Raw genomic sequence first — 16,077 nt, forward strand, 5'->3', positions numbered from 1 at the left:
AATGAGTAACTAAAAAAAAAGCTGGTAAAGGAGAAATAAGTGGAATAATAAATCTGTCCAAGTTTTAAAAGGCTCAGAGAAGAGAAATCAGTTAAAACTGCTGAGGAGATTCTCCAGAAAGCCAGGACTGTGGCCCGCAACGTGACTGGTCAGAACGTGTAGGTTGTTTCGTTGGGGGAGGGGAGGATGGACCTGGTGGCCTGTGAGAGATTTTCTTATCCGCCAAGTGTTCCCTGCCCTCCCTATGGCGTCAACCCCTTGGAGCCCCAGGTTGCCAAGCTCGGCCAGGCCAGGCCAGGCCAGGCCATGGACGTGTTTCTTGTCACTGGGGTGGAAATGGAGTGTATGCATTCTGAGGTAAAAATCTCCAGGATTTTTACCTTTGTCCTGTTTCCCGCCCCCCTCCTCTGCAATGAATCTGGTACATCCAAGACAGGGGGGGCTTCTTCAGCCTGGGGCCCAGAATGAAGGACAGAAAATAAACTTTGTTTCTGTAACGCTAAGGTCGGTAGCTCAAGGAGAAGGTGTGTCAACCTCAGCTCCCATGGAAAACTTCTCCCAGAGTTCTGCTCTGACGCTGGAGAGTTTACATTATTTCTTGCCCAACCTTTCATTCACTCATTCACTTATTTGTTAAATTCTTACTAAGTGCCGGAACCGAAAGGTGTGAAAAACAAAAATGACTAATTCAGTCCCTGCCCCCTTGCACTAGCTGTCCCCACAAGAGGTAAACAGCTCTGAGAGAGGTCCCTACTCACAGCTGGGGGAGGGGTTGTTGAGTCAACGCAAACAATTTGACAAGAAAACAATAGTAATAAGATAAAAACCATTAAGTCACCCCAAATCTCTTCCTCTTCTGTCAGTGTCCTGACAGACATGTTATTTAGCTGTCCCCAGCATTCTAGGACCATCTGGGGACATCTCTCACTGCTTTGGCAAAGTGTAGACTCAGGTCAGGATGCATTCAGGCTGCAGTTTGAGCCCTGTGTTTACTGAAATGCTTGAGGGGCTGGGCCAGGAAAGGGGGGTGCCCAGACCCTCACAGTGGTTGTCAAGTGCTAGTGGGGGGTCACATCGGGCAATGGGGCATGACTGCGGGGCAGGATGACTGTCATGTCAATGATTTTGGGAGGATAGGGGACCACTTCCCTTTAGTGAAACTGGGGTACCTGTTGCTCAGTGAGTCATAGGCCACCTTGTGGGGGTCTCCAAACCCACTCTAGGCCTCGGAATTTCCCTCTGCAGCTTTCCCTCCACTAGGTCCACCCAGACCCTCACTGACTGATTTCTGGGAGAGACATGCCAGACTGGAGCCCAGGCAAGGAGCTAAAGGGAGGGTCTCGAGCCAGAGGCCTTTCCACAGCGACCCTTGCTACTGCTGGCCTCTCCTTGGGGCAATTCCTATTTTCTCCCTGAGTCTGGGTCCTTAAGTCTTAGTCTCAGTCCCCAAGCACCCCAAGGACAACCAGATAAGGGCCCAGATGGGAGAACAGAGCAGCCATCTGTGCAAATGAACATGCACACACTTTCCTGCATTTTTCTGAGAGTCTAGGAATTTGGGTTTCCACCTGGGCTCCTCCATAGACCATTTGGATTGTCAGGAACCATCAACCTCAGGTAACTTTTAACTCACTAATAAACACAATTATTACGATGGGTCTGTTTCTATAATGTTTGATTTCCTTTGAATACAAAATTGTGCACACACATGTACGCACACACACACACATGATTTAGAGTGCTGGTAAGCTGGAGTGCCTGGGTGGCTCAGTCGGTTGAGCATCTGATTCTTGATTTCGGCTCAGGTCATGATCTCAGGGTCATGGGAGCAAGCCCCACATTGGGCTCTGCACTGAGCATAGAACCTACTTGGAATTCTCTCTCTCTCTCTCTCTCTCTCTCTCTCTCTCTTTCTCTCCCCCCCCCCCCACTCATGCTCTCTCTCTCTCTCTCTCTCAAAATAAATAAATAAACTTAAAAAAAAAGAAAGTTGAAAAACTAAAAATATACATATTTTAAGAAGAACTAAAGGTTACCCACAATGTCGCCACCCACAGTCGGGCATTGCTAACTCAGGATGAATCACTTGCCGGGTTCTTTCTCTGCGGTTACAATGGAGCTACCATCAACAGCTATTACAGTCACGATTGCAGTCTTATTAAGACCCTAGTGTTTGTTCAGGGAACCTGGGTTTAAGCAACATTACTGCTCACTAATTAGGGCTCCACTGAAGCAGTGACCCCCCTCCCAAGATCCTCTTCTGCCTCCTTATTCTCCAACTTCTGTAACCTGAAGTTTGTGCCAAGTGCTTTACATTCTTTATTTCATCGAATCCTTACAACCACCACAAAATATGTCTTATGTCCATTTTATGGATGAAGATACTAAGACTCAAGGAAACCAAACAGTTTAGCCAGAGGCAGCAAGTGGAGAGCCTAGGTCTGGGCTCATGCCCTTTCCATAACAGTTTGTAGCCTGCCAGAAGCCCTCTGGGGATTGCCCAGGCTGGAGAAGAAGAGGCTGAGGGAAGAATCGGGAAACACCTTCTGGTCCATGCAGAGGTTTAACTGGAGGGGCTAGTGCCTATTCTTTCCTGAGAACAAGGCTGAACATATGGCCAGAGGCACGGCTAAGTGTCCCCCAATGGTAGGGCGACTCTGTTATAACCTACGGTCTATACTGGGATGCTTTTGAGAGTGAAAACGTTGCTATTAGCAATACTTAGGAGCAATGGACATAAATGGGAATGTGCCAGAGAAACTGGTATGGATGGTCACCCTGATCAGTAGGGGCAGAGGGCAACAAAAGGACTCTCTTAGGGGATTGCCCAGAAGGCCAGAATGCACCATCTCATCCCCTCAGGTATGCTCTGGGCACTAGGAGAGGTTCCAAGAAGTCACGTGGTTTCTTCAGCTGTCCTCTGACTCTTCATGACTGGCTTCCCAGGATCCACTTTGGTGGCCATGCTGGGTGCTTATGCAGCAGGCAGCTATGTGGGTGCTAGTGTAACCCAGATCTGAATTTAGATTCTAATACCATCTCTTTCCGTGGCTTTGGAAAAAATCACCTAACCTTTCTGAGTCTCAGTTTTCTTGTCTGTATAATGGGACCAATAAAATCCAATTTTTGAGAAAATCTAATTTTTGAGACTATTGTATTATATGAGATAAGGCAAGTGCCTCCCGTTTAATAAATGCTCCGTGAAGATAGTGTTAGCCTCTGAGATGCAGTTTGTGGCTGGGTAGGACTGGGGTCATCAGGTTGATGTTAATTAAGTGACAGGGCCAATGTAAGTTTTCTAGACCAGGATCAATCCTTGATTGGCCTGTGGCTTTCTCCTACTTGTACACCCTCAGGAGTGCTAACCTGGGGACAGATCCCTGTTCTGGTCTGAGGCCTGCTACTTGAGACTCGGAAAAGTAAACGATGGCAGGTGGGCTGGGGAAGGAAAGCGCTAGCAGCGGCAGCAACAGCTGAATAGGCAACTAAAGCTCCAAGGGAGGGGACTCTCTCTGACCAGACGCTCGGTCCCAGAAGGATGGGAGAAACCCCCATCGCTTTCTCCTCTCTCTCCATTCTCTCTTTGCTTGGTCAGAGGCAGCCGCAGTCATGGGAAGTGCATGGTAGAGCAGGCAAACTCAAGCGTTGGCTGTCACGCCAGAGAACCGGAAAGGGGGGTCCGTGAGAACCAAAAAGTGCCAAGTTGATTGTGAAGAGGAGGAGGCTCAAGACATCAACCCCATAAAGGTGTAGTTGAATTCCTGGGCCCATCCCCAAGCTGCCCAGGCATGGATCCAACCCTAACCAACACTCCAAAGGCATTGGGCACTGAACTATGGGATAGACGGCCACCCAGGTCCCAAACTGGCCACCAGGTGATGTGTACGTGGGATGATCAGGGTAGCGCTACGAAGCACTAGCAAAGACTTGAAAATCAGATGACGCTGGAACCACACAGCTTACAGAAGGTGAGGAAACTCGTGGCCTGAACCTACCTAAATCAAGGACATGCTGAAACAAACAAAACAACATTCTCCACAGACTTTAAACAAGACTGGAGTCTTAGAACATAATTTTCACAATGTCTACACATGATCAAAAACTACTCCATATACAAAGAACCAAAAAAATTTAACATCTCCCAGAGAAAAAGGTAATGAGATGCCAATCCCAAGATGAGGCAGATGTTGGAATTATCTAGGAGGCTTTAAAGCAGCTATTATAACCATGCTCCAAGAAATGACAACAAACAGAGGCACCTGGGTGGCTCAGTTGGTTAAGCATCTGACTTTAGCTCAGGTCGTGATCTCACAGATCATGAATTCAAGCCCTGCATCGGGCTCTGTGCTGACAGCTCACAGCCTGGAGCCTGCCTCGGATTCTGTGTCTCCTTCTCTCTCTGCACCTCTCCAACTCTCTCTCTCTCAAACATGAATAAACATTTTTTAAAAATTTGTTTTAAGAAATAACAACAAACACTCTTGACCTGAATAAAAAGATAATTTCAGGAGAGAAATAAAAAATTAAAAGAACCAAATGGAAATTACAGAAGTGAAAAATACAATAACCTAAATAAAAAATTCACTGGAGGGGCGTAACATCAGAATGGGCCACAAGCCGTGGAGTTCCACAGGCAGCGCCTCATGCTCCTCAGATTTGGCAGACTAGGGTAGAGGCACTAAGGCCAGCACCCTACCAAGCGGCTTTGATCCCGGAACCGTTAGTGCGGCTGCATATGTGTGCATATGTGCATATCGTGTGGCCTACTTATGTGTGAGTCTTCCCAGAACTTCCTGGCCCATCCACACCAGCTCCTGTCTCAGAACTCAGCTGTGCCTTCCAGCCTAGCCTTACGTGTTTGCTTACCCACCTCCTCTGTGAGTCGGCCTCCCCACCCACGTGTAAGCTCCCTACCGGGAAAGGACTGTGGTTCTCCTTTCTCTTCATAATGCCCTGCACACAGCGGGAGGCACAAAAGGGGATCTGGGAAGCTAAGGACTCACCTCCAGCTTGGGCTTTGGGGGAGAAGCAAAAGGTAACGGGTAATAAAACCTCACCGCCACGCCAGAAGCCCTGACACATGTATGGCTTCAAAACTGCTCACTCCCATTTCAAGATGAGGAAACCGATGCTCCCGAGAGATTAAAAGATCGGAATGAGGTTGCACAGGAATGGCAGCCTGGGGCCTCACCAGGGCTTCTGTCTGTGACCCCGGCCCCTTAGGGAAGACGAGAGAGACAAGGGTGAGGAGTGCAGTGGGCAGAGCGAAAGCATCAGCTTCTCCTCCCTGGGACAGAACACTGGATCTTGGGCCTGGCAGGCTGGTGAGGGCCCTCCTCCAACCCGCTCCCTTATGGCCCATGAATTTCAGGCCCAGGGAAGGACAGGGACTTGGCTAAGATCATACAACCAGGGGCGGAAATACCCACTTTCCTGAGGTGTCTATATCTAAGGGGAATTAAGTACAATAAGGCTTCCTGAAGTTTCATTAAGGGTTTCATTTTTGCCAAAATGTGTACCATTCAAGGAAAAAAAGTTCTTAGGTGTAGATGTGCTTAATAAATACTTAGCTAGAATAGCATGATGAGGGGTGCCTGGTGGCTCAGTCTGTTAAGCGTCTGACTCTTGATTTCGGCTCAGGTCATGACGGGTAATTATTTTGTAAGTGTATTTTGGAATACACCAGATGAAACGTTAAGCACCAAGTGAAGTGGATTAAATAGTAATAGATTTAACAGTTAGCTTTGGCAATAAGAACTACAGAAGGAAAATGGGAAGTACTTGTATGCCCGCCCAAAGGGGAACGACTAAGAAGGACATTTTGGCACATGTACTCAGTGGATTGTTCTTATGAATGTACCACGACGTGAACGCAGTGGGGGGAGAAAAAGACAAAACCAAGATGTTACATGGTGGTTGTATATTCAAGTGTCAGACTACACTTGAGCTAAAGACTTTATTTATTATTATTTTTTTTTATTATTTTTTATTTTGGTGTTCCAGAAATTCTAAAATGAGAATGTCCTTTTGGCAAAGAAGGAAATGTTTTATTTGGGAAGAAAAAAAAAAAAACACTCCTTTTCTTTGGTAGGGGACGTAGCTGGAACAATAGCTTGTCTGGCGTTAAGCAAATGCCAAGCCCGGGAGCCTATCCCCGTTTTGCTTCTGACTGTACCTCCGGCAGGAATGCAGGCAAATGTTGTTTGAATAAGTTGGTTGGATGACATATGTGGAAATAGTTGATCCTTGAAATTTCCAAATACCTAGTAGAGACGTAAAGAGTTGAAAATGAGAATTATTCCAAACGGGAGCTGTGCAACTGAGACAAAAATAAGTGAGCATTGGAGAAAACTGTTAGCCTTCTCACCTGTGGGTTGGGCTGTAGGGAAAACAGGGTGACCATCAGACATGACATAGTGCTCAGAACCCCAGGGCTTTCGGCAGCCAAACCGTTCCTCCAAAACATGGGCCAGATGTGGATTTTCTGCAGCTCGGCCATCCTTCCTGACCAGCTCTCCCTTACCTCCATGGCCAGAACCTTCCTGAGGTTCTAAGGGGAAGCAGGTGAGAGAGGTGGGCAGCCAACAGGCCAACAAGGCCTGCCCTTGACAGGACAGAGGGGTGCTCACTGCCCCATGTGGCCATCTAGTGCTGGCAGGAGAGAAAGGGACCCGGAGCCAGCAATTTGCCACCATCAGACCTCATGTCATACAATTAATGTATCCTAGGTACACAAAGGAAGCCACTCAGTTCCAATGGGGAGTGAGGAAGGAGGGAGGGAGGAAAGGAAGAGAGGAAGGGAAGAAGGAGTGAGGCAGGGAAATGAAATAGAAATGCTAACCTGGAAAACAATGAAAGCAAGTAATTGACACACTTTCCTAGAGCACCTAGGGAGGAATAAGATACAAGTCTGCTCTCTAGAGCTTAAAACCTAATCATAGAGACAAAACCATCCCCTGAGGTCACCTTTCCAACTCTGGGCTCTCCCCTGCCTCCCTGAACCCAGGTCCAGGCACCATTTTCTACTACACGAGTGCTTCTGTGATTTTTGATCTTTGTTCCTTCTAACTTGGCCCTGCCCCTCGCTCACTGTGAGCCCACAGAACCTAGTTACTGCTCCAGAGGGCATCTCGCAGCTGGCAGGACCGCCGTGAACAACCACTGGGCAGCTGCTAGCCATGCACGCGTGCACAAGAGCAGCCGAACTTGGAGGGGCTGGGACAGACAGCCGTGAGGACGGCGGGGGGGGGGGGGGGGGGGGGGCAGCCGTGGGGGCGGTGGCATTTCACAAGGGCTGGAGACCATCAGCAGGACTGCGAGCGGTCTCTGGACAGGTGTAGATCCAGGCTAGATATGGGGACTCCGAGAGACACATGCATGGTGCTGCTCCTCCAAGAACAGGCTGATAATTCCCTCAAAAAAAGGAACAGCCACGACAGAAGGTGCTTGTGCGTATGGAGGGAGAACCAAGCCCACGTCACGTGCTTGCAGAGAGGAGAAAGGCAGAAAGCAGTATTCCCAAGGCCAGTGAAACCAGATGGTGAGAGATGGCGCATAGGTCATGGTGTCTGGCAAAAGGGCAATTAGGACAACAAAATACAAACAACCCAATTAAAAAATGGAAGGGAGACAAATAAGCAACAAGCACAGGAAAAGATGTTCCACATCACTAATCATTAGGAAAATGCAAATCAAAACCATGAGATACCACTTCATGCTCATTAGGATGAGCTAGTTAAAAAAAAAAAAAAGCATAAGTTTTATGATATGTGTATTTTACCACCAAAATAATTGAAAAAAAAAAAAAACTAATAGGAAGCCATTTTGCAGAACATAATGTAGAAGTTAAAAAAAATCCACAATCTCATATCTCAAAATAATTGATTTTAATATTATTAATCAAATGGTCTTTTTAAGGATTCTTTGATTCGTGGTGCTATTTCCCATTCTGTGGATGAAACAGTTATATTTAACCAATCCCCTATGATGGTACATTTTGATGGTTTCCAATTATTTACGATAATACTTGGCAACTAAATTCCTTGCATATAGTTTTAAGTGAATTATTTATTCAAAAAAGGGCAGTTAGGCTGGGTGATGGGTCATGGGAGGGGGCACAGGTAGCACAGCCCTGCCTACGGGGACCAGGGGCTCCTGGCAGCCAGGCGGGGCCTCCCAAGGCCCACCAGCTCTTTGGGATTAGAGCAGGGCTGCCTTAGTTGAAGGCTTCACACACTTGACCGTTTCTGTGCCCCTCCTGGGAATCTTGGTAGAACAAAGATTCTAGTTCAGTAGGTCCAGGATAGGGCTCAGGTTCTGCATTTCCAACAGGTTCCCAGGTGATGCTGATGTGGATGGACCTCGTGCAGCCCTTTTAGTAGCAAGGCCTCAGGATAAAGGGTGAACACACGGGATGGGGTCTGTGACAAGGCTGGTGACAGGACTGGAGATATTTCCCTCAGGATTTGGCTCTGTGGTTTGTAAAACTCCACCTTGACTCTACCTTGCAAAAGCTAGCAAGAGAAGGAGGTTCTGAACACTCTGTGCCAGAGCCACAAAGATGGAAGTTACGCATCCCTGGGGTCTGCCTTGTGTCAACGGAAACAAAGAAACCTCCAAGGGGCGACTTCAGAGAAGACGGCTGGACCAGTGGGAATGTCCCTAGCTGGAGAACGCGTGCATTTTTGCTGAGCTTTTTATTGTGGAAAGGAACATCCCTCATCTTGAGGACTACAATAAGCCCTCATACTCCATCATCAGCTTCAACAATTATCAACCCGTGTCCCATTTCCTCCAACCATCCATTTCCTCAACAGATGACTTCATTCAGAAATATTTTAAAACGTTATCTCCAAAATACAAGTCCTCTCTTTAATAACACATATACTTTGTTTTAATAAAAGAGACAAATCTTTCTGAAAAGTCATTTAGCAGTATTTGTTAAAATAATTTGCTGCAAAATAAAAATGTTAACAAGGTGTTAAATAACGATGTCTGCATTTCATTTCTATAGAATGAAAACTATGCTGCGTTTTAATGTCCCTTGAGAAAATGAGTTTCAAGATATAGAAAACTGCCTGTGGTATAAAATATTAAGTAAAAAGGGGTTACAAAACAGTATAAGCAGGATGGCCTTTATGAAACTGTAATACACACAACATACAAGCACAGGAAAGAAACTCAAAGAAAATATAACAAAATTCCAAGTGCCTTTCTGGGTAATTTTAATTTTCTCACAGTGCTTTTCTGAATGTTCCATGAACAATGAGCATGTGTGGCAATCATAAAAACATTTAAATATATATATATATTTACTATATATATATATATACACTATATAGTTATATATATACAGTATATATAGTATATACTATATATATATACTATATATATATAACTATATATACTGTATATATATATAACTATATAGTATATATATATATAGTATATAGTGTATATATATATATATAGTATATATAGTATATATTATATATATATATATATAATATATACTATATATATATATATAGTAGTGGCTGGGGCTTCCCAAAGGGCACTTGTGTCATCCCAGGACTTTTCACTGGTGAATGACTGCATGCACTTCCTCAGCCCACAGCATCCCCCCAGAGAGCCCCTAGGTTTCTTTCCTAGGCTTCTTCCTAGGAAGAACCTAGGTTTCTTTCCTAGGTTTAGGGGTGGTCTTCAGAGCCAGTCCCTTTTCCCGCCATTAAATCCTAGCTGGCTTCCATTTGGCTCCAGATGGTGGGAGAACCAGTTACCTCCCCTCCCAGCTTCCCTGGGACGAGTCCCTTTTAGCACCCATGGACCTGGGCCAGCAGCTTTTGGATTTAATGTATTTATTGGGCAATGACTTTCACACAATCTTCTCTCTCTGTCATCTGAAATTTAGCCTGATTGCAATGTCTTCTTTGGCCAATAGGTGGTGCTGCGTAACACAAAAGCACTTTTGTCCCGCGGTTCTGAGGCTAGATTTCAGGGATCCTTACAATAATTGCTGGAGAGTGTGTGCTGATATAGCATCACCACATAAGGGCAGGGCGACAAATCTGTCACCTGCCAGTATCACTATCATCACCAGACAAAAATAGCCATTTCAATACCAAAAATGCAGGAAGACAAAAATCTCAGAACAAAGGCAGACTTTGAACTTGAATACCTTTTAAGAAAAACTGTCATATGGTTCATATTCTTACCATTTCAACTCAGACCAAAACTTGACCCGAGACCACCACTGGCACTGGCTTGGCCTTTGGGAACCCTTGCTCTAGTCAAGGATTCCAGAGTTGGAGGTCGTTCCATTCCCCAAGGTCAAATTTCTGTAAAATTCATTTGCTTCAAATTAAGAACACATTTGTGTTCCCAGTGTGCAGTGAGACACATCTACTAGATCTTTCTTCCACTCATGGTTAAAGTGGAGCAGTGAGCCACTTTTCAGCAGAGCTCTCTTCTTAAAAACATAGACTTACGTTGCTCTGCTTATTCTCTGCTGTCTCCCCTCATCTACAAGGTCAAAAGGCCTCCGGGTATCACACCAGCGGCTTCATGATCCAGGACTGCCTCACTCCACCAGAATCAGGATCACATAAAAGCTACCTCCAACTCATCCCAAATACACAACCAAAGGATGGCCTCCAGCCTTACCAAACTTGAGCATTTACATAAGTCCCTCCACCTGCAATATTTGCACGCCCCCTCACCTTCCTGACATATGCCTATTCTTCCCCATCAAGTCAGCACAAGGTCACCTACTCCAGGGAGCCACCTCCTTTGCTCCCAAGGCATCGGGCACATTGTGATCTTAGAGCACTTATCACCTTGCTATAATGTCACAGTCCTGTGGACAGACTGTTCAGCTTGTATTCCCTCTTCAGGGCTTGACTCAGTAAGATACCCAGTGAATTTTTGCTGATTTATTGATTCTCCTTGTTGGCAAACGAACCTGGGCCAGCTTTCTCAACATCCTCCTTTAAGATCTTTTCAACAAACCCAGGAGATGCTCGTAAGAACTGGCAGGCTGGTTAGAAGTGAGAAAAACAGCAGGAAGCCCCTAGGATTTAGGGGCTATGTATCTGGCAAGAAAAGTATATGGGGTTTCCCAATCCTCTGAGGAGCCCCCAGATCCTTTGGTGTCACCCTTGCAAAATATCTAAAATGTACTAGCTCTGCCATCATTTACCGAAAAACAGCATTTAAAAAAAATGGGAGTTGAAAATGTCCATGATCAGGGCGCCTGGGTGGCTTGGTCGGTTAAGCGTCCGACTTCGGCTCAGGTCATGATCTCACGGTCCGTGAGTTCGAGCCCCGCGTTGGGCTCTGTGCTGACAGCTCAGAGCCTGGAGCCTGTTTCAGATTCTGTGTCTCCCTCTCTCTCTGCCCCTCCCCTGTTCATTCTCTCTCTCTCAAAAATAAATAAACGTTTAAAAAAAAAATTAAAAAAAAAAAAACGGAAAATGTCCATGATCTATAAAAAAGGAATGACTTTGTAGCAAAAGAAAATTATTTCAAAAAAATAAAGTGAAATTAAGGGGAAATGGGAAGAGAAGACAATTGCACGCAAAGAGATGTGGTCAGCGTGAATGTAAGCTATTGATTGATAGCAACATGAAAAAATAAAATGTATAATGATTATAGTTTATTGGGTACGTATCATGGCCCATGCACTAGGCAAAATACTTTACCTGTGCAATCTCATTTAATCCACACCACCATTCTAAAAAGCAAGGATTACTGTCCCCCAGATTATAGGCTGAGAAAGGTTAAGTAACTTCTCCAAGATCAAACAGAACTGAGAATGGAATCCAGGTCTAACAGCAAAGTCCAAAGTTAACCATACTAATGTTTTCTTTTGGGTGATATATTTTGATTAAATATTTTTATTTATTTTTTAAAAATGCTTATTTTGAGACAGATTGCATGCTGAGGAGGGGCAGAGAGAGAGGGAGAGAGAGAGAATCCCAAGCAGGTTCCATGCTGTCAGCTGTCCGTGCAGAGCCCAATATGGGGCTCAATCTCACGAACTGCGTGATCATGACCTGAGCTGAAATCAAGAGTCAGATGCTTAACTGACTGAGCCGCCCAGGCACCTCTTGACTAAATATTTTTAAATTGCAGTAAAATATAATTGAATTCTTAACTTAGTACACAGGGTATTCAGAACATGTCTGGATCTGAAGGCCCAGACCTCCCAGGCCTGAGGGCCCACCAAGCAGTCCAGCCTGGAACAGCAAACACATAGACAGCACCCAGGCCCATCCTAAATGGCCTTTGTGTGGTTTTTAATAAACTAAACCATCAGCTTCCCCTCTCATGATTTAGCTGTCTTCCTAAAGTTCAGATCACATGGTAAAGCTCAAAGAGCTAATTCCCTTCATCCAGTCATTTCCTAAGAACCAGTAACAGACTAATCACTTACTTTGTAAAATGGGCCAGGGGTGCCTGGGTGGCTCAGTCAGTTAAGCATCTGACTTCTGCTCAGGTCATGATCTCGCGGTTTGTGAGTTTGAGCCCCGCGTCAGGCTCTGTGCTGACAGCTCAGAGCCTGGAGCCTCCTTCGGATTCTGTGTCTCCCTCTCCTTCTGCCCCTTCCCCGCTCATGCTCTCTCTCTCTCTCTCACTCAAAAATAAGCAAACGTTAAAAAAAAAAAATTTAAATGGGCCAAGGGTATTAATAGGCAGTTGACAGAAAAGGAAATATAAATGGCCCAAATCACTTTTTATAATGTTTATTCACCCATTGGGGAAATGCAAAAACTACAGAAACCCATCTCACTGGCCAAAATCAGAAAGCTCTGGAACACATGGAGAGAGCTCTCACACGCTGGTGGCTGTGGCTGCTGGAATGAGCTCCTCTGTGGAGAGCAATTCAGCAACACCCATCACTACTGCACAAACTCTTGGACTCAGGAGTTCCACTCCTGGGAACTCATCCTTCAGACTGACCTGCAGGTGCAAAATAATCCATATACGCCATTTATTGCATCAACGGTTATAATTGCAAAGGACTGGAAACAGCCCAAGGGGCCTGGTTAAGCAGACTATGGTACATCCACACACCCAGGCACCCCTGAACAAGAATGGGGACACTCTTTCAGTATGGCCATGGAACCCTTCAGAATGTACTGTGAAAAAAACCAGACAAGAAGGCAGCCTCTGGGGAGGGGAGGTGGCGGCTGGGGCAGTAGACTTCACTGAGGACTCTTCAACACCTTTTGAATTTTGAACCATATGAAATATTCAGAAAAACAAAATACATATTGAAGCTTTCCTCCATTACTAAAGGTTCTGGCTTAGCTCTAACTAGGTGAGTTATCGTACATGCTCTCTCCTGCAGTATATATGGCCTTATAGAACTCTCGAGCAAAACCATGGAGACAGAGTCAGTGACTACATCAGCAGGGGCTCTGCCCCTCTGCCAGGGTCACCCGGGGCCCGCACTTCCTCCCTCTGTCCACAGGTGGCACCAGGAGGACTGCCACCCTGGACAGATGGTGGTGGCCTGGGAAGCCCCGGGGCCTCAGGCTGCTGACCAAGAGTCAAAGAAACAGACAGTCACAAGTAAGTAACATAAAATAGAAACTAACTTTATTTCTCTGGAAGAAGCAGGTATCCATAGCTGGGGCAGCAACTTTGGCGACACAGGCTGGTAGGAAAACACAGAACAGCACAGGGGAGGAGCTGGGTCAAAGAGGAAGCACTGGTATCCCTCCAGGGCAGCTGCCCCCTTGGTCTCCTTCCAACCCTGGGGCCTTGGGCCCTGGTCCCTGCCAGAGAACAATCTGGCACCCTCGCTCTGCTTCCTGAGCCACTCAGGGCTATTTCCAGGCACAAGATCCTAAGACCAGCCTAGTCCCATAACATATCCATGGTGAGGCCACAAGTCACATTCTCTCCGACACCCTAACTGCCCTCCAGGGGATCCCTGGAGAAGGGCCCTACCCTGGGGAGGGCTTGCTGGGTGTTGGTCCACCTTTCTGTGTGGCCAACACATCCTCCCTGCACGAGTCAAGCCCGGCTTCCCCACCGGCAGAGCATGGAAACACACTCCGGCCACAGGCCCAACCAGGGGCTGGAGCCAGAAGCAGGTCAGCTGCAGGGCCTGCTGAGGCGGCCACCAGGCCTGCCTTCATGGGGTTCCTTCCCACCCCTTGGCTAAAGGCACCAAGAGCTGATCCAAAGTTGCAGGGACAGCACTGGGTGAGGGAGGGACAGCAAGGCGGGGCTCCCAGTCTCCTGCTGCCTTGGCTTTGCTCTGCCACGGCAAGTGGCAGCAGGTCCTCCAGGCCTGGGCAGGTCTTCTCCCCACCCTTGTCAGATGGACAGGCTCAAGTGATTCCTTCAGGGCAGACCCTCTGGCTCTTCAGACATCTCAGCGCCTAAAGGACAGGAAACAACGAGAAAGCCCCTCTATCAATACAGGGGCTGATTCAACAGAGTGTCTAGAGTGCGTGGGCACAAGAGGGCCTCTTGATGGTGGGCTAATCGGTTGAAAAGTCAGCAATGATTTTGGAACTTACCATCCTGGGATGCCTTTTTCTCTTTAATTAAAAAAAAAGAGAGAACAGCACTACTGAGTATTAGACTATCAGAGGGCAATAGGCACGGTAAAGCCTAAGTTTCTTTGGATGCAAATTAGTAAGAATCACCACAAGTTAACAGCTGACACTAGGTGATGGTGTCCCATGTGCCAGACGCTTGCTGTGTGATTTGACAGATGCATCCCTCGTTTCTTCTAGTCATTTCTATGAGGTAGATACTGTCATTTGTACAGATTTTTTTTTCCCCCTAAGTTATCTCTACTCCCAATGTGGAGCTAAAACTCACGACCCCGAGATCGTACTCTCTACTGACTGAACCAGCCAGGCCCTCATTAGTACACGTTTTACAGATAAGGCTGAAGAGGTCGGGAAACATGCCCAAGCTGACTCCGTCCCTGAGCGGAAGGCTGGGCTCTAATTCCAGCTATCTGCTGCCAGGGCCCACCAGCTCCAAAACCCCCCACCCACCAGCGTCCCTCCGAGGACAATGCTGGGATCTACCCATATCTCCACCTCTGACTTGATACAATTCTCATTTATGATGTATATATTTACATTTATACTACAGATCATTTGTATCATTTGTTACATGTCCACATATACATTTTTAACAGGAAAGTAATGGGATTATTTTTGGTTAAGCGTTCCATTAAAATGGCATTAAAACTTTAAACTGAAATATGAAATGGAGAGGTGAGAAATATGTTGAAATCACTGAGCCCTAAACTGCTGCTCCCTGACGCAGGCTCAAGGGTGCTGTGTGGGGTTAGGAAGCAAGCCCCCACAAGGGGAGAGGCTCCAGTGCTCTCTCTTTACTTATTAGTTCTTTTGCACCAAGTGGCTACAAAGTCTAAATGCACTGAGGAGAAACTGTTTTCACCCAGAAACTGCCTGCATCCCAGGGTGGGGGCTGCCTTCCCTCCTCCCAGCTGGGCAGCCCTGTGTCTCCTGGCCCTGCGAGGCCCTGCGAGGCCCTCGAGGCGTGGGGCTCTCTTCTAGGGGGGTATGCTCCCCGAGGGGCTCACTCACTTGTGGTGGGCGGGGCCGCAGGAGCCCAGGAGGTGGCAGCCTGCCTGCTCCAGGTTCCAGTCACACATCTCCAGCACCTTGTGGCACTCGCTTCGCGGCCGCAGACCCAACCCAAAGAGCTGCTCCACCTGAGGAGCAGAGGGTGGTGCCATGGGACACACTGGGGCTGAAGGGCACCGGCCAGGGTAGGGGCAGAGGAGAGCCAGAGGCAGGATGGTAGGGAGGGGCAAAAGGAGGTGAGAGCGGCAGAACCAGTCTTCAGGGTCCCTGAAAGCCAGAGTGGGCAGGAGGTGGTGGTACCTTCAGATACTGGGCAGCCCTCTGCACGCTCCAGCTGTGACTCTGCAGGGCCGCCTGGCACTCCTCTGTGGTCACCCCATGCACCATGGCCTGCAGCTGGGCACACCCACCCACCTACCCATCAGCACCACTTGGGCCCATTCCTCCCGGGCCCTTGGGCCCCCGCCCCTCCAACCAGCAGCCAGGCCCGGTA

General features: G+C 47.1%; 1 protein-coding gene across 23 annotated transcripts in view; it reads right to left on the minus strand.

The window, feature by feature from the left end:
* Positions 1-13,580: 13,580 nt before the first annotated feature.
* Positions 13,581-16,077, minus strand: part of TNK2 (tyrosine kinase non receptor 2) — a 46,049-nt gene continuing 43,552 nt past the window's right edge. For 8 of the 23 annotated variants that reach the window (XM_053903479.1, XM_053903475.1, XM_053903485.1 and 5 more), the window contains 3 exons: positions 15,885-15,980; positions 15,585-15,712; positions 13,581-14,393 (listed from right to left, as the gene is read on the minus strand). In XM_053903479.1, coding sequence (XP_053759454.1) covers positions 14,387-14,393; positions 15,585-15,712; positions 15,885-15,980 — 231 coding nt within the window. In that variant the 3' untranslated portion in view covers positions 13,581-14,386. Of the gene's footprint in view, positions 14,394-15,580; positions 15,852-15,884; positions 15,981-16,077 lie in introns of those variants that run through there. The other 15 variants (XM_053903476.1, XM_053903481.1, XM_053903486.1 and 12 more) reach the window with 4 other exon arrangements.

The sequence above is a fragment of the Panthera pardus genome, unplaced genomic scaffold (genome assembly GCF_024362965.1).
Source record: "Panthera pardus isolate Hobbes unplaced genomic scaffold, ASM2436296v1 HiC_scaffold_16, whole genome shotgun sequence".
Classification (NCBI taxonomy): domain Eukaryota; kingdom Metazoa; phylum Chordata; class Mammalia; order Carnivora; family Felidae; genus Panthera; species Panthera pardus.